This window comes from Echiichthys vipera, assembly GCF_963691815.1.
Source record: "Echiichthys vipera genome assembly, chromosome: 2".
Taxonomy (NCBI): Eukaryota; Metazoa; Chordata; class Actinopteri; order Perciformes; family Trachinidae; genus Echiichthys; species Echiichthys vipera.
The window spans coordinates 31016686-31036319 of record NC_139827.1 but is presented as its reverse complement, the minus strand read 5'-3'; the positions used below and the strand labels follow the sequence as shown (position 1 = coordinate 31036319).

Here is a 19634-nt window from a genome sequence, read left to right as displayed (position 1 = left end):
TCATTTGACGCCAGCCCAGAAGCAGGGCCAGTGTGTTTCCAGGAAGGCAGCCTGTTCTGGCTATTACTAGGAAACAGTCTTGAAATCCCCAGCGATCTTTGCCAAAGCTCTGGTTAAAGCTCTCTCCAAGTTTCAGTGGCCGTCCATGTTTCTTTCCCCTGGGGTTAGCGGGGCTGCTGAGAACAGCAGGGTCTCTGCACCAGATAAATGTTTGGACAGGAGAGGCTCCAGGTCGCTCTAAAAACAATCGGTTCAAACAGGACCATCAAAGGCATCTGGCAAGTTCAAAGACTCGCAGAGAGAACTTTACTTTGGGCCCATATACTGGCAGAGACAGAGGATTACTGAACATTAGAAAGCTAGTCTGTCAGTACTGCCAGTGGTAGTTTTATTTCGAGTTTCACAGTGCAAATGGAAACATCAAGGAACCAGGCAAAGCAAGATGTGAGCGTAGATAGATAGAGTATATTGCAGTGTGCTTTAAAAGGGAGATCTGGTACACCCATAAGTATGTAGCAAGGGATTTTCACAATAAAACCAAACTCTGCCAAACTTTGGCCAGTGAGAGACGCTTTCTTTGTCAACTTAATAAAGTGCAGACCAAATTTGATGACCTCTGCCCCGCACCATCTGACAAAGCTAACAAAATCAATCTTGCCCCTGCTGACTGGGAATGATTCTGTGCCAAGTCATCCATGAACCATTATGGTTCATTATTTTCCAAGCAATTTGAGGTGCTGAATATCAGGCGGAAGACACCGCCCCCACTCTGCTCACCTATGTCTTAGACCTTTCCAGGACGGAGCAACATTCAGGCATACTTTGCTTGCTTTTCCGTCTTTATTATTCTACCTCTGTCTTTTATTCCACATTGAGAGTAATCAGTTGCAGGGGGGTGGTGGGGGGGTCTATATTCCACCGCACACTGCCCCATTGGTTATCAATGGGACCTTTCAGAAAGGACCTTTCCTCCACTGATTGAAACATCATTTCCTGCCGGACTAGCACACTGGGGCTATTGAGAGGTAACCCCCTGTAACTCTCTCACTATGGCCCTTTCATATTTACTAGTGACCCGAAGACCTCTGATCCAATATGCATATGGTATCAGCTTGCAGTGGGCCGAGGCTGCAGGGTTGCATAATGCACACAAACATTCACTTAGTATGGAATAGTCAATCTGAGAGATACAAGGCAGGGTTTTCACTGCAACTCCTGCTCCCGTTCCAAAATAAATACAGATCCGCAGAAAGAACTTGACACTTTAAACATGAGAGTAAAGCATCTGAGCCAGGTCAAGAAAACAGAAATCGACCTCCTCCGTATAAGACTATATTTAAATAACCCACCAATCAGAGCAGCCTGCGCTAGAGAATCTGTGATCCACTATAAAGCATGGTACATTAAAATTGACTTCCATGTGGATGTTTTTGCTTGTACTAGAAAAGACCTGTCAGCTCCCTGACGTTTTGAGGGTAAGGCAGAGATTAGATGAGAGGGAGGAAGAAGAAGGGGGCGAAAGAAGGAGGGGTGGAGATATAGAGAGAGCAGCGAGAAAGAGATGTGCTGCATTGCTGCATCTCTATGAGGCTAAGGGATACAAACCATGTCTCCCCTGCTCCCCGACCAATTACTTACACACACATTGATTCATTGAGGCGACAAGGTGGGGAGAACACAGGCATAGACACGGCAGCAGTGAACATTGGCGTGGCTTACACATTAATCTATACAAAACAATGCTGCAAGTTCACAGGGTTGACAAGTTCAAAATACATCAGCGTCAATGGAATAAGGGATTCCTAGACAAACATGCCTTCTAAAGAGCATTCAGGAGAGTGCATGAGGGATGGAAGATTACCTGTAGGTCAAAGAATTTGCTGTATCTTCTGTAGATGATGTGGGAGGTGTTGTCAGAGTAGGTGACATTGATGAGATATACCTGCCAAGAGAAGAAGGACAAAAGAAAGTTTAAACTTGGGCCACATCTTTCTTTCACTTTAATGCTATGGTCTACGGTTTGTAATATTGGTAATTATTATTAACATTGGCGATTATGCCCCTTTAGTTTGATCTACACAATATGAATAGCAAAAAGAACCAAAAAATCCTATCAGCGTAGGCCTGCATAGAAATTGACCAATGGGAGCCATCCCTCCCATTGGCCCGTTACCTCCATCCAATCCCCTCGTCTCCCCTACTCCTCGTCATCCCGTCTCCTCCCCTCCCACTCCCTCTCCCTCTCTCAGAGCTTCTGTTACCATGGAGAAGGAAAAGACTAATACCAGCAAAAGGGCTCTGATCGCCCCAACGGTGAAGGTTGAAAGAAAAAGGTAAATGGACCAAGGAAATGGCAGAAACCAAGAGGAAATGTGAGCTACATAGGAACGAAGACGAGTCAACCTCGGGGATTCCTTTGAGCGTGGAGAGGGCAACGCCAGGATCTGGGACTGAAAACAGATGCTGAGTCAGCAGACTTTTTGTTGAACAGGTCATTTTTGCGTTTCATTGTGGTATATGTTACATAAATAGCCTCCATTAGTCAGTGCCAATACTGGCTTAGGACTGTGAACGCCCCCGGTCTGATAAACGGCTATGTCAACAAATGTTAGCATAAGTTAGCCATGTATTTTTAGCTGGCCGGCTTCTTGCTCCTCCGGAGGAAGCGTGTCGTTAGGAGGCGAGGGGGGGTGACATGAGCTCGGGAGGAGGAATCGTGGAACACTGAGGGGAGTGGTTTGGTTGGGGGGGGGGGGGGGGGGGGGGGTGCTTTTTTCAAATCTATCTCAGAGGCTCAACTGATTTTCAGAATGTAGACAACAGCTTTAACTGGGTTGTTTTGTCCAACTAACAGTGCAAAATCCAAAGAAATTAAACTACAATGATATAAAGAAACCAATCCTCACATTTGAAAAGCGGTAACTAAGTTTGTCATTTTTGCTTGATAAATAACAAACGATAAATAGATAACATTGGCGATCATTTCCGACCAATCAATTACTCTTTTCAGCACTCATTATAACAATATCTATATATTAATTCTGTTGGCACACACGTGCTTGTAGCACCAACAAACTCACAACTAACATGCTCACACAGCCCATGACCAATTCCCTCAACGTGAACATTCAATGACACACACTCATAAATCTGTCAGCGGCTGATACTCCGGGATAAATGGTGACATCATCCCTCCTTAGTCAGCACACTGACCTATTGGCCTTTACCCTTGACTGCAGCGATGCCGCAGCCCTGAGAGGCCTGATAAGATTGAGACAGACTCCATTTATCTGTCAAGAGGAGGTTAGGCCATCATTTCTAATCCAATGAAACATACTAACCAAGGTAACAGATCCAGAGGCCAGGAATATTTCATAAGTGACGTTAAGAGAAGGCGGGATCTCTCATTTGCTGATCTACAGTAGAGTTGTTCAGAAAAGGGCTCTGGATGTCAAATTACTCAAGTGGATAAGTTGTTACATAACATTAGGCTAAAAGCTTTTGAAGGGGAAATTACACTGAGTTACCAGTTTATTTCGTACACCCCCTGATGTAATCTAAAGCTTATATTGTTCTAGTACTCTGCCCCCCTCATGAATGTAAATGGACAAAATACTAGAAACCCTTCTCAATATAATGTAATGGAGTCCAACTACATACAGTCCTTGATGTCAAAGTCGGTCCTTTACCATTTGCCTTCCAAAACAATCCATGTGAGTGTTTTCTTACATAGCTCCTCTGTGGTTATTTAACGGAAGCTGTTTCCAATTGATTGTCAAGCTAATTTAGGCAAACTTTTGAAATGTTGCAAAAAAAATAAATTTGAATTAGGTGCATTTCCCTGGATTGGAGCGAATAAACCAGGCTATGTCTTAGTTTGGTCAGAAGTAAGTACTATCCAGCTGTTAAGTCTGACGTAACAACGTTTCAAAATACGATTTCCGGGTCCGAGCACTCCGTTGTAACAAAACAGACAACGACTGAACATGTGAACAATTCCGATCACATCCTTTTATATTGATAAGAAAGAGGTAAAATGACAATTACGTTGTTTTTTAAAAACTCAGATCTGTTCAAACAACTGGGAGCACAGCACTGCGGTGTTGTAGAAATACAAGGCTTGGACCGGCTTGGACCTGGAAGTCATATTTTGAAAGGGTGTTACGTCATGTCTTAACAGCCGGATAGACTACGCATGGCTGTAATCCTCCAGTAAACAGAGAAGAGGAAGTAGAGGTTGCTAACCAGAAATCAAAGAAGTAGCTAACACTATCTAATCCTGGCATCTATGGTATAACAAAGGAGAGAGGTCTTCAGGAATTTGTTCAATTAGGTAAGTTTGATATCTTCTTTAATGTTTCATGCCGCCCAAAGATGAAGACGCATTGTGAGAACATCCAAGAACACACAGACGGCAGAAACAGCTGATTACTCCCCAAGTTTACTCCCCGAGTTTATTCAACAAAGGATTTTTCTGTATCGTGTTTAACTCCTTTTCATAAAGAAAAAAAGCAACTCAAGTGAGCATAAACTCTTTTTTGCTCAGTCAAGCAAGTTTTATTGATTTTTTCCATTTCCATCCAGCTTTTCTAATGCAATACTTCAAGATGCACATCTTACCCTAGAGATTTTATTCCTGACTGGTGCTCTCTCTTTAATAATTACAAAATCGTGACTTTCATTTAGAATACTGAGGGAAAGTCATCAATACTTTGTTACCATTGTTGTTGCCAGATCACAACAGCCAAAAGTATTCATGGTGTTGCCATATATTTTGTACCCATGAAGCACTTCAAAGATCTGGCATGTACTCAGCGTACAGCTAAAATAGCCATTACGAAGTGATTTGCAAGAAAACAAGATGTTGTCACCCAGCCAAGGAATTCCAGCTAAGTGGCCCAGACAGCTCACACAGAAATCCACTTAGCATCAAGCGTGAACACAGTAACGATTGACTTTGCCTCTTGTATGGCATTCAGATTAAATAAAGGCAATGTGTTTCCCTGGTGAAACATTTCTGCTCCTTATTCCATCTTTCTAACTGATCTTGCACTGTCGCTCCAACCCTCTGTACCTGCCAAAAGCCTCCAGAACGGAGCTGAGATGCATGAGGATGAGTTAGCGGCTTGAAACAAAAGAGGTTCCACGACAGAGCCGAGGGTTAAAAGGCCTTGTTGCTGCTGAAAGGGGCTCAGCTGCTGCTGGCAAGGAGCCCCTCCAGTATGTTCACTCCCATGCAAACATAGCTACTGGCATCCAGAAGCTGTGACTGTCACACTACACTAAAAAACTTGTTCTTAGCACGGTAGGGTGTCACCACAACGATTAGCTTTGGCATCTATTGCTATGAAAATGTGCTCCAGGGGGTACCGCCAAGCTACAAAAATCATATAAGTCAAAAACTGGCTCTCTGCCACCGTCAGCAATGTTTCCAAGTGTCTTGTAATTTTACTTTTGTAATAGAACAAGGACTCTTGAGTATAGCAAAGAGCAGTTTTAGTGCTCATTAGTGGAGCATCTCTTAAAGAAATTAGAGTACATTCAGAAAACTGAAAAGGCACAAATGGAAAAGTGAGCTGAGGTGCTTCATCCTAGCTTTTAAAGCTTTATGTAAAGGGCAAACTTGACTTCACTGACACAAATACCTAAACTATCTTTATGCTGTTGGTGCATACCAGTCAACACTGATAGGGACTTATCTAAAGGCCTCAGAGGGCATCTGTCAGAGCTTGTTTGTGTGTGGTAGTCATGTTTGTGTGAACTACAGGTCTAACAATACTACATTTTGGGGTATTACAGAATTTATATTTGAGTGCTTAAAAAATCCAAAAATGTTATATTAGTTAATAGTCCTTTTTTATCATGAATGGTTTATCAGTTGGTCAAGAAATTTATAACTCACATTCATGGTCCCCAGGGGATAAATCCTAAACATTTTGATGATTCCCTGATCTTTCCTGTAGTGCCATCATGAGGTCGACGTTTGTGGGTTTTTTTTGGTAAAGTCCAACTACAGACACGTCTTACAACGTGTAAAAATACTCTGCTATGATTCATAGTTGGTTAAATGTAGATTTACTAAGTATAAAGTAAATAAATATCAAAGTAGAGACTGGAATCACATTTACTCTTTCTCCCTCATTGAGAAATTCTTGATCTGGCCTTGCCTCGCCCACCATCGCTGTTCGTACTACGGTTGAGACTCACTCTGTGACTACATTCAATTCAATTCAATTCAATTTTATTTATGGTGCCAAATCATAAAAAAAGTTATCTCAGGACACTTTACAGACTAGTTATAGACCACTCTATGACTTATTTCTGATTTATAACATTTACATCCTAACATCTCCCCAAGGTTGACTTAAAAGCACTGCTATCGGAAAAATACTCAGTATCAGCTGATGGTAATAGAACATATATACTCTCATTCTACCATATGGCTGTGTTTGTGTGCTCTAAAAAACATATATATGTCTAAAATACATGACAAGCTGCGATTTAAGATAGGAGCCAGACTGGAACATGTGGAATCTGTGAAAAGATCTAAACCCCGGCATCAGATGGGTATGTGATGGCCACCGCAGTGGAAAACACAACCAACAACCATTCATGTTCGGCTCATGCCTAAAATATCAAGCTTAAACCTAATGCCCCCCAGTGCCCAAAATAGATTCTATTCACTCAACACCCCCAGTAAATGATAAAAGTCTGGGCTTCTGCCTCTCATGAAAAATGAAGACACATCTAGCAGTAAACATCTTATATTTTGCTCATAATGACATTTATTTTCAATATACATGGCAGCTGCTTTTTCTTCAGCTTTTCATGAAGAATGGGGGACACTCACGCAACAACTAAAATAAGCCAACATGAGTGTTAATCGGCTAAAATTAAAATTCCAACAAGTACTTGTTGAACAAAAAGGCAACACTTTACCCCAATTTAGCATTTATTAGTCCTTTGGTTTATAACACACTATAATGAGGTTATACACAGCTATAAGCTATTTTCAAAACTCAACACTTAGTTTTCAAAGTGCTTGCCAGGCTCGAAAAACAAAACATCAGCTGCTACTGAAAAAAATGGTTGACATTTTTATGCATTCATTTATTTTGATTAATTAAGATACTGTGCAGTTATACGCAGCTTAATAATGAAAATGTGACAAAAAGTGACAATAGTTTACGAATTCCCATTTTCTTCCTGTTCAGGTTCACCTGGTTCAATTAAATCAATTTGCACATTAATTTTCAGTTTGAGTCCCTGTGTGGACTGTGAATGCAGTGCGGACTGGTGGATGGAGAGTTGCCAGTTCATCCTGAGCCCCCTCGCTCTGACATCTCTCCATTAATTGCATGTATATAGGTCCTGTTTGTGCATGTGTGTATTTCGGGCCTGTGTGTGTAACGTGTATTATGATAATAAAAGAGTGAAAAAATTGAATTTCCCTTGCGGGTAAATAAAAGGAATTCTTCTTCGAAACCCAAAGCTAATCTTTTGAGTGGTGGGTAAAATGTAAACACTGACTAGCCATTTGGCCAGTGATGTTCCATGGTTGCCACTGATGGCAACCAAAGGCCAAGAATTGCTTGCCAAATTTCTCAAAATCATTGTCAATGGCAACCTGGCAGCTGTTGCTTTTAACCCTGTTAAAGTTGTACTCTATAAGATTTGAGATATGTTGTTTCAAGCGGCTTCTCTGGCGGTAGGATCTAACTGCAGGCAAGCCTCTTCTTTCAGAGCCTCCATCCTGTCACGTTCACTATGTGTGTTGACAATTGTTTTTTTTTGTAAACTTTATTGAAACAAATTCACTTCTCTACTTCCAGTCTGTCCCCTATATGTCCCCCTCTTAAATCCAAACACACATGTTCCTGTTACACTTCTGTCCTTACTACAAGCCTGACTCAGAAGTTGAGATTCCTGATTTCCGATTACAAGTGAACGCGGCATAACTTTTAGTGATGATTGGGCCCACTGGTCAACATCAATCAGCAGCTTCACTAACATGGGGGCTTAATTACATCAAGAGAGGGAATGTCTCCACAGACACGGATATTGGAATACTCGGCAAAAAGGCAAACAAGTGCTTTCATTAGTGGGTCATATGATCAGTCTCCATCGTTTTAACTCACTTTTTGATAGATGGGAACTTAAAAGACAATTAAATTGATGAAAACCTTACGGAGTACAACTTTAAGTGTTAAATAATGAGCAATATTTGTCAAAGATTATATCTTCTATGAAGACACATTTAACATCATTACAACTGTGTCATTCATTTTCTGTTTCAACATCAGCATCCACTTATGACTGCTCATATGAGTCCTCGTTGTCGACAAGTACATTAATAAACACTTGTAATTGCATTATAATGTGTTGCAAACCATTTATTACACAATTGTATATCACTTATAAATGCTACTAAGGGTAAGGCGTTACCAACAAAACAAATGATTCTCTTAAATGTCAGGTATCTGTCTGTTGATATGATAAAAAGAAATGGAAGATGAGCCATTTACACAGCAGCCACAGAGACACATTCAGATTTTTCCAAGCATGAAGTTAAACAGTATCCAATTTATCCTCTATGTTCTTGTGTGGTAACTAGAACCATATCAAGATTATTTTTTTATAGTGTGGCATAATCTTGTGATTGCTGCAAGACATTCTTGCGCAGTAGACATGTCTGGACCAATAAGGCATTTCTGCAATTCCAACATAGAAATTTGAGGCGATGAGTCAACGAGAGCTCACGGGGAGAAGAGTGATCCTCATGATCTCTTGATTTCTAACACTCAGCTGTTAATAACCACACCTCTGTCTGGAAACAGGAAGGTGTTGGAAACTAAAATGGGTATCGAGGGAGTAGGAAACAATGAGGAGGCTGAACCCTAACTCACTGTAGATGACTGTAAAGGGCCTAACACGAGTAAGTTTGACCGGATGTACTACTGTTTTTGGTAGAGCGTCTCCCTTAATGAACGAGACACATTTAACTATTCAGTCTTTTCTTGATCACAGATTAGACAGGTTTTTCTTCAGAATACTAAGCAGTCACTTGTCAATACTCCATTTCTGAGATGTCATTTTCTTTTCAAAGGAGTCTAAAAATTGATTCACAAAACAGGGAAAACACAGAAGGGGCTTTCGGGGCTTGAATGTCCCAGATAGTAAGAAAAGACCTTGTGCATCTATTATTCCCGCAGAGGAAGCGGGACTTGAAAACAACATTTTTATTCATGCTCAGAAGCAAAGAGAGAAACATGAATTCTTACAACGGAACAAATTGGACCTCTGATTATTTCATCATGTTCATCTGAAAATGAATGGCTATGAATATGCATGTTGAGTTTACAGCTTACTTTTTCCCCTTCAGACTGAAGAGTCAGTTCTCTAATAGCATGCACATTAACACACTTCAGTGACCTATGGAGATCATGTAGATAGTATATGAATATAGAAAATAACTTACAGTTTCGGAGGAGAGCCTGGACCCAGTCACACTCTTTTCAAGTGAAGAAGGCAAAAGAGCTGAGTGCTTGGCGGGGCAGAGAATGTGGGCCTAGCCACTAAATGCAGTGAACCCCGCCTAAACTACTATATTTAAAGTTAACTATAAAACAGACACGCATCATACTTTCAGACCACAGAAGCGCAAATGTTCTAACTACAAAAAGACAGGTTGGAAAATTTCTCTTTGCATGGGACGGGAAGTCTTTCCACATGGAACCACAGTCTATATATACTCACTGGTCTAATACAGTGTAGTTTAGCCAGAGGTTAACAAATGACATTAAAGCCTGACAAATTCTTTTAAGCTGTTTCTCAGCAAAGCAAACAAGATGTCACAGGAGAGCAACAAACTGTAGGACAATTCCATTTAGAAGCTTTGGCAGGGGGTCTTTGGAACCCTCTAAAGACAGGCTTTTTGTTTCTGCTGCCAACTCAGTGCCCTTTATTAACCACACACCAGGCCGACGCCTCGACTTTCCTGAACTGCGGCCACATCCACTTTGAAATGGACCAATGATGCCTGCTGAGCTTTTGTGGTGGGCAAAGGAAGTGCCGTCTAGGGTGTGCTGAGGAAAAGTGTCCATTCAGCAGGCACGTCCTGTGCACCTTTGATGGCTTCTTGATACCATTTCAACTTGTTCACCAAAGAACAATCGTGAAGTGATTCTATCAGATCCCAGCAAAGTTAAAAGACACGGTCATGTTTAAAGTTTCAAACACTGCTTCAAAGGTAGGCCCCTGACAGGATGAATCCAGTTAACTGCATTTTGCAAGTGTAAATTGGGCTATAAGCACTTACATATGTGACTTTCAAAGCAACATGAGAAGACTAACATACCTCCAAAGAGGCCCAAGTTGTGCCCAAATAATCTTAGATAATAACCTGTGCCACACAAAGATAAACTGCATCAGCAGAGGAGCTGTGGTAACAAGCTCAGGGCCCGTCCACACGGAGACGCGCTTTCCTGTAACCGCACAACTTCAGTATTGTTTTGGTCGACCATCCACACACAGCCAGCATTATCGGAGACTGAAAAAACTTTATTTTTTTAACTGGGACCCAGAGTGGGAAGATCTGAAAAGGACCCGCATGGCCGTCATCGCCCCGCCTCCGACCTCTAACCCCACCTCCGTCACATAACAACAACATTACAGATACGGACCCAAATAATGTTTACTGAACTGGACTCTGAGCAACATGCATGGAAATGAATTACGCCGACCACACATTTCTCCCTTTTCCCTGATGGTCTGAATAAGTTGCTAAATTGGTCACGAGTCGCTTTTTATAAATAAAGTTGCTAAGAAGGTGTGAAAAGTCACTAAATCCAAATCAAGAAAGTGCCACCTGTGAGTGCTTTGGCACGGGGAAGGGGCTCCCAGCAGCACCCTCTGCTTGTTGAGGACACTAACTGCAGAGTGATTTGTGCATCAGAGTCCAAAACACCACAAAAGTCTCCACTAACACCAGAAACAGTGGACAGATTTCTCTGTTGGATGGAGGAGGATTTGGGAAGTCTCCAGATTTGGAGAAAAAACTCTCTGGTGTTTGGATTCTCCACAGCGTCTCTCCATCTCTTCTTCTCCTTTGTTGGTGTATTTCTGTGGTAGTTACAGTGCCACATCCAGGCCTGGCATGTGTACTACAGCGTTTTTAGCCTGTTTCACTGGTTTCGTGGAGGCAGATATTTCTTCAGCCGAGGCCGTGTGGACGGAAAACGACTGAGAAAGAGAAGGTTGTTTTCAATCATGTGGATGTACCCTCAAACTAAATAACATGGATACTACAGGCATATAGCATTGCATATGTCAGAGCTGTTTTAAAATCTGATTTATCACATGTGGGGTGGGTTTAAGACAATGACTGACAGAGCAGCGTCCTGCTTGAATGTAGTCACTAAACTAACTGGCGTTCTCCTTCCAGTACAACTTAACAAGCTCACCAAACTCAGATCAAACTGTGCAACTAGGAAGCGCTGATCAAATATAGACCAAGAGTCTGTTACTGTGTTGCTTATTTTTCTCCTCAAATGTTTTCAGAGACACATTTTAGTGTACTTTTTAGCTGTAATTTGAGAAGGTTTGTGACCAAGTCGCCATTTTTTTCCTGCTTTAAAACAGACCAAGCAATTCCCCAATTTGCATATCCCACTCAGTGCTACGTCGTTTTGTTGCTCTCATTGGTTGTAGGTCCATCCACTTGCCTCCAGAGGCATTTTGGTCTGTACTGTTGATAACACCCCTTGGAAATTAGAAACTGAGAAGTGCCAGACTAATACGCTTTTGCGAATTAGTCTGGCAATTTGACCATCTGTTTCTAGTGAGTAAACCTTTAAGTTGAAGTATTTACCAGCTGCAACAGTGACACAGTGGTATTGTTTTCACCTTGTGAGTCTTGCATGTGTTTGTGTGTGTGTAGAAAAATGAATGAGTTTGAATGGGTATGGTCCGAGCAAAGCTGCTGTTTTGGTCTCTAGTTATGTAAATACTTTACTATGATTTAACTATTGCTGTACTTTCTAGTTTGATTTATTATTAACCGGATCCAATATTTCTAACAAATGATCCTTGAGTGCTTTTGGTAGAGAAAGAATATCTTGTCATGCCAATCAGGCCTGTCTGATTCTAATAACTTTTCAGCCCATTTCCCTGACTATCTAGCAATCTAGCAAGGAGAGCTGCAAGCAAGACAACTTCATCTCCTTTTTCTTGCCATTTCTCTCTTCTTCCTCGTCTGTCTCTCAGTCTTTTTTCTTGTCACACAAAAACACACACCAGACCACACTAAATGGCCCGACATGACTGCACATCCAGCGATGTTAAAAACGCTCAGTTCAGGTCAGAACCAGAGCCTGCTCACTCGAAGCCACACTTGCTCTGTCTCTCCATAGAGCATCGCCATTTCCGGGTGATGTAATCTTAAGTCAGGCTGTTGAGAAGAATGTCAGTCAGGGAGCTGGAGGCCATGTTCAAGCACCACGACATGTGCTTCTACCCTGAACGCAGAGAGAAGCATGTTGGAGACTTCTTGCTATCAGAAAATAGAGTTGCTGTCACACTTTAAGACTTCTGCAAGAGGCAAATGAAACGTTACACAATTACAAACAACATCTGGTATTGAACACATGAAAACAACCCCCAGCATGGGTATGAGGTCCCATGTAATAACAGAGTGAGAACATCCGCCGCTTTTGTCAAGCACTTGTGTTGGTGCATGTAACACAGATACACACTCTCGTCAGTATTGGTATCAGGCTCTGCAAACTGAGCATCAAGAACATAGTCTTTACCAACAGACGTTAGTGAAGCCCCTGACTCACCCTCTTCTTTCTTTTTCTTACACACACATAGAGCACTTCCAGCTGGTGATCAAACTCTTCTAAACAATGACCAATCCAAAAGAAGCCGACCTCATAAACCTCTCCACACATCAGCCTCCAAGTAAGGGGTGAGCATCTGAAAACAGGGACCTTTTTCACCGAGATATCACTCTGTGTTTGATGGCCAATAAATATTTGAGTGGGGAACAGCTCTCTGAAGACGTGTTTTATGGTGCCAAATAACAACACAGTCTTCCAGTCTGGGCCTTTGCGTGCCACAAGTCTCTAGAAAATGAAATATTTGGGGACTGGGACTTGTAGGGGAAACAGAAGCTTAAAGTTAACATGGCTGTGCCCAACCTTGCTCTCTCTTTTATCACCTCCTGCAAACACAATCCATCACAGGAGGAGAATGTGCGTGTCTGTTGTGTTGTTTGCGTCTCAGCGCTCCGGCTTTCCCTACAGTCCGACGAGCGCTTCCTTTTGACAAAGCCCCGGGTCTCATTCCCCCTCGTCTCACAAGATAAGCATTTCCAGCTGGTTTCACAAACATTACAAATGGGATTGAATGGGTGCCACAGATTGTGTCTTTTCTCTCGTTTTCTCTCCCTCCGTCCTTCCCTCTTTCTTCTTCTTCCCACAGTGACTAGCCTCCTGAGACAGGGGTAGCTAGGGAAACTAGGCCACATACTGGCCCGCTGAGACAGAAGAGCACAGAACACAGTACAGCTCAGCTCTGAGAAGCTCCTCTTACACCTCAAGACTCAACTGATTTGGGAAGCTCCTGTTACACTACCCAACGACTGGGTGGAAGAAATAGACGTGCAGGAGTCCATGATGCATTAAAAACATATTATAGCATCAATGGCGAACCATTAATTCACTGTCTCTAAGCACTAGAGAATTCTGCCTGTGTGTGTATTTTGTTAGCTTGCCAAGCACAGTTATTTGTGTTCAATGTGTGTGTTTTATAAGGAATACAGTAGTTTGACATCTTGTCGAGAGTGAGATAAGATTGATTCCATTCCATGTTAAAGTGTAATTCCAGCGCAAAATCATCCCCTGGTTTTTTACGGCACTTACATACATCAAATAAGCCATCAAGACAGTTTTTTTGTCGTGTAACAACTATTAACGGAGAAATCCAGGAGAGTTGCTAACAGCTGGACGTGGCTAACATGGATTAGCTCGGGGCAGTACGGGGAATTACGTCTTTTTTAACCACTAATACTGCTCAAAATAAACCAAACCTCTGCAGTAGCATGATAAGATCCTTACACATAAACAACGTAGTTAGTGAACCCAGAGTTTATTAAAAGAGTGTTTTGAAAGACTTACCAACTGGCCCCTGTACCAGCTCCTCTCATAATAAAGTCCATTCAAGTTGATAACCAAAGTCAATCCAAAAGAAAGGAGCCCACGAAAAAAAGCTTGATGGCTTATTTGATGTATGCAAGTGCCAAAAAAGACCATGGGATGATTTCGCGCCAGAATTACACATTAGGTATGGACCTCAGCGAGCGGGAAACCTCCGGAACTTAAAAAATTAAGCCAGTGTGGAAGGACCAAAAACTGCAGATCCTCGAGTGTCCCGTGATCCTAAAGCAAGTCAATCCCCATAGAGCCGCGTGTTAAAATGCCCAACTTTATAGCAGAAATAAACATGTTTACAGCCTGGTACGACAAACAGTTTTGGTCTCTATAGCTGTACCGGGGTGAATTTCTATAAAACTCACCAATATAAATTATAATAAAGCTTAAAGATACACATAATTAAGGCTGCTTTGAGTTACAGGTGGGTTCCGTCTCAGGTGGCTAGCAAAGACCGTAGGCTTCAACTCCATTCACACTTCGCCGATTTGTCCAAGATGGAGACGGCTGGAGCCATCTACGTCATTCTGGCTCTTCATCATCACGGAGACTATGTCCATGTTACAGTCTATGGGCTACAGACCGGAGGAAGCTTTTGCCAACTAGCATAGAAACTGGAGGCAGGGGGAAAGAGCTGGCTTGGCTCCATCCAAACAGCAAGTTATACAATTGTAACTGGATGTTTTGAGATTGCAGATACATTATGTTAATTATTGGGTTTTACAGGTTGCTGTTGGCAAATGATTGAAAGTAATGCCGAGCTTAGCTAATCGTCACCATATTTAAAGCATAAACATGAGAGAGGCATCAATCTTCTCATCTAATTCTCCACAAGAAAACAAATGGATTTCCCAAAATGTCAAACTATTCTTTTAATCATTATGCAAAGATGCGGGTAATTCTTTTCACATGGGAGGTTAATGAAATTGAATTGAAATTGTGTTTGCGGTGCTCACAGCACTGAAACATGACATTTATAACCAGCAATGTGTCATTCTTTCAACAGTGTGGTTACTCTGTATAATCAACATGAGAGATTTATTATCCTCAATATTAATTTCATAAATCTGGATGCTTCTGTCCAAAGCGACATAGAAGCAGCATAATTCGTCTCCATATAAGAGGAGCTATGTGGCATTAAATATTGTTGTTGCTGTCGAGCTATTTAAATTTGTTTTTTTGTTTTTTTTCATGTTGTGTGAACACTAAAAACTAATTTCCTTTCCCCTCAGACACAGATAGCCTGTGTTAATACCTGGACACATTGAACAAGAAGTATCTGGAGGTATGATGAAAAATACATTGCTTTGAAATTTGGGAGAGCTACATTTAAAAAAGGTGAGAAGGTCGTGGTTATTATTAATCACTGCTGCTTCATGTGGTTGATGCAAAGTGACGTATACTGCATGTTATCATTATGACAAAAGTGCTTGATCATGAATTAATACAGCTTAGTTAACCGACCCTTCAAACACTTCTGAAACAAAAGCACACGCCTGAATAGGTTCTCCTCTGAACACTAATTAATGCTCAGGCATCCACAAGGTTCAATTACCAACCAGGCAAAGTGGACATATTCCAACCAAACCACATATAAGGTTAATCTTCATTTGTTTGGAAATATGCACCGCTAAAGCACAACATGAATTGAAGTGCCTCGGGCATGTTTTTGCATCTTTACCTAATCTTAAAGTCATGTCGTATAATGTATTTTAGTTGATATCGCTCTTTACATGGGCCGTAAATAAGTCTTTTGTGTTTAATCAAATAAACACAAAGTAACTGGCACACAGCAAACCTGGGGGCAGGTAGCAATCCAGTATGGTGGGTTTCAAGAGCTCCAGGCAGTAATTAAGCTGCCATGTGGAGTCTGCTGCGTGCACCGTACTTGATGGGCACTTGAAGGCGACAGATGTATGTGCACAATACCCAGTAAATTGCAGGAAGGGGGGTCGGGCTTGTCAATCTGGGCCATAGCTCATTTCTGCCCCGGGGCTCTGTACAGTGATGTTTCAACAGTGTCAGAATTTAGGTATCAGTTTGACTGGGGCCACCCTATGTTAAAAATATACACTTATAGTCCAGTACAATGTTCAGGGGTGTATTATCTACTAAGTCAAGTTCACAGATGCTGTTTTGTTCTGGATGAGGAAAATCTATTATATGTCTAAAATTCATACCGTATTCCCGCGTCTTGTAAAACCGGATGTCTGATAAAGAGCACATACGTCGAGGGGCCTGTGAATTCCTCCTTTCAAAGGATAAGAAGTGTGCTAATTGTGTCCACATATCGTTAGGCTCTAGGGTCTGCAGGACTGTAATTGCGTATGAGCCAGTCATTTATTATGACTTGTTTATGAGCTCAAAAATAGGGTCTGAACCGGAGCCATGAAGTGCAGAGACTCTCACTTACAACAAGTGTGGTATTGATGAAGAGGGCCACAGGAGGGACGGATCAGGAAGGTGATAATAATCACTGAGGCCTGTCGGATAGGTGCAGAATAAAGTGACCCACGTTCTTAAAAAGGATTGATGCCAAGAGCTTAAAATAAAAAAAAGTACATTTGAAAGGTTATCAGATGGAGTTTGACACCTGTAAAAGCTCCAGAACATCTCATAGATGTAGGTTGTACAATAAGGGTTTAAGCCAACACAGACAGGGAGCCCTTCAAGTGCAAACGATGGAAGTTTGAACACCTGGCAAACACCATCTGCTGATGAAGATAGTGGGATTTCATCAAAAGCTCCAGAACAGAAACTAAACAGACCTTGTGGTGAGATTATTTTGACAACTTACTGCCAGATTTTTTAAATTTACGGGGACAAAATCAGTTTAGGATCCGGCAGGCTCATCTTGAATATAGACATGACATTACAGCATTTATGGAAATAAACAGTATATTTTTGAAATGTGTTCATTTCAGACATGTTGCGAAGTGGACAGGTAGTGTTGAACACCACTAAACCCAGAAGGTCTGATAAATTATCCGTGAGGATGACATTTTAGGACGTGAACTAATTCCAGGGGTTGGTTGGTAACAGTTTCCATGTAATCAGGATTATGTAATCAGATTATACAAAATGAGCAACTATAATCAGACCAAATTACATTTCACAAAAATGCGTAGCTAGATTGGAATGACATTGTCCGGGATTTCCATAGGTGACTTGGCTGGGAACTGAAGGGTCGGCCGGTTCAAGTCCCTGTGTGAACCGTGAATGCAGTGCGGACTGGTGGCTGGAGAGGTGCCAGTTCATCTCCGGGGCACTGCCGAGGTGCTGTTGAGCAAGGCACAAAACCCCCAACTGCTCGGGGCGCCGATCCATCGGCAGCCACCTCGTTCTGATATCTCTCCATTAATTGCATGTATATAGGGCCTGTTTGTGCATGTGTGTGTATTTTGGGCATGTGTTTGTGTGTGTGTGTGTGTAACAGGAATAATATAATAACAGAGTGAAAAAATGTAATTTCCACTTGCGTCACGAATAAAGGCATTGTCTCTATGTTACAATGATGGTACTGATTCTAAATCCTAAACATGTTCCATACTGTATATCAAAGTAAGTTACTCCTCTCCTAATGCAGAAGTATTCCATGTTATTTAGGCAGTAAACGACTACATTTCAAAGTAATCTCATTCTAATTCTTAATAAATGTAACGCTCCACTATAAAGAAACACTGAAGCTGATTGTCTAAGTTTGCTTCCACCTTAGGACTCAGTGGAAATAACATGGTTAGAAATGAATGTAATCATTTGGTGAGGATAATGAAAAGGTATTTGACCACGAAACACGAGTGCATGTAAACTAGCCATGGACTGTGTATGCACCAGAGTTCACAAGCCTCACTGAGTGGTCTGAATAACCAATAGGCTGTCAGAAAGTCCTGATAACCTGACATGTTGAAGATAATGACGGTCTGCATTACCATGTTCAAGGCTGCCTGCTTGACACTGACCTACACAGTTATGACAGCTCACTTGTGATGATGAACTGTTGTAAATACTGTGGGGGGTTAGCCAGTAATGCTCTGGTACATTATTTATAGCCAGGTACCTTGAACCAGAGGGTTAGGGGTAGCTTAGCTGTGGTCTCCCCATCGCAGCTAGGCTCCACAGACACACACACACACACACACATTTAGTTGACTAAATGCAGCGTTTAGGTGTCACGCTGACTGGGAACAGAGCAGAGCAGGCCAAACACACACACACACACACACACACACACCGCTGACGTGTGAATGGGACAAGGTGGGGAATAAGGTGACATGATGAAGATGATGCGGGCGGGCAACTCACGTAGTGTTTAGACGGATTGCGCCTCTTCTCCACGTCCACGACTTTGACGTCCAGCACAGTCCGAAACTGCATCTTGACCCTGCAAAGGCTCTGCATAGAAGCGACGGACAGGCAGGCAGCTGCCGCGGCTCCGGATAAGCTATCTCGTATCACGGGAGAGAGATCGCCACGTTCATCGCTGTGTCATTTTTACAAATCGGCGGTCCGTTAGGGGGTCGGCTCGCTCGCGGCCGATCTGGCAGCTCAGACGTCGATCTGATTGGAAACTTGTCAACAGTGCGTTTAAGCCTGTGCGGACGGGTGTCGGTGAAAAACACACAGCCGATTATCCGAGCAGAGAGCGAGGTACACGCTGCCTCCGGCCGAGCGGGCTCCAGCGGCGGACGGCGGGCCGGTGAAGGCGGTCACCTTAAAATGGGAGGAAAAAAGTGAAGCGACTTCCTTTGTGTCTGCCGCGGTGCCTGCAGAAGGGGCATCCGCATCCAGGAGCGTCCAGAGGCGGGCTGAGGAGGGGAGCCGGCAAACGCAGCGCCAGACGCCGACCGCGTTCCGGCAGGCGCAGTGAATTTAGGGAACGGAGTGGGATGGGCTTCCGCACGTATTCAGGGCTACTTGGAATAAAGCACCGGAGGAAAAAGATTTGTGTGTGCCGTCCCCGACAAGAAGCGCTCTGTTGTGTGACACGGTTGTGACGAGAGACGGTGTCGTCTTCTTATCATTCCTCTCGTTTATTCCTCTTCCCTCGGGGCACCAGAACTTTTCCTCCCGCTCAAGAAGATAATATGGAATAATGTTCCATGCATCTGGCCCAAAATGTACACCTGACAACACCTGTATGCTATTACTTGAAGTGTTCTCTGCAGCGTGGTAATGGGGCTCAGATCAGTTTGTTCACACTCTGCAGCGGCAGGCTCTGAGTCATGAGCAGCTTTCTGGCCGGAGACACGAGCTCCTGGACCATATGGATACAGATGTTTACCGGGCGACCAATCAGCAGCAGCCTGCTCTACATGAGAGAGCCAATTAACGACCAAACACTGCCCCCCTGTGCACACAGCAACATAAGCACAATGGGAAAGAAAGAAGCCCATTTAGAGGCTGGACTTTTTCCCCTTTGCCCTT

The 19634-nt window shown here is 42.6% G+C and overlaps 1 protein-coding gene across 2 annotated transcripts in view; it reads right to left on the bottom strand.

Moving 5' to 3' along the window:
- Positions 1-18779, bottom strand: part of sh3pxd2aa (SH3 and PX domains 2Aa) — a 134470-nt gene extending 115691 nt beyond the window's left edge. For both annotated transcript variants that reach the window (XM_083934816.1, XM_083934817.1), the window contains exons 1-2: positions 18513-18779; positions 1862-1942 (exon numbers count right to left, since the gene is read on the bottom strand). In XM_083934816.1, coding sequence (XP_083790942.1) covers positions 1862-1942; positions 18513-18608 — 177 coding nt within the window. In that variant the 5' untranslated portion in view covers positions 18609-18779. The remainder of the gene's footprint in view (positions 1-1861; positions 1943-18512) is intronic.
- Between the last annotated feature and the right edge of the window lie 855 nt (positions 18780-19634).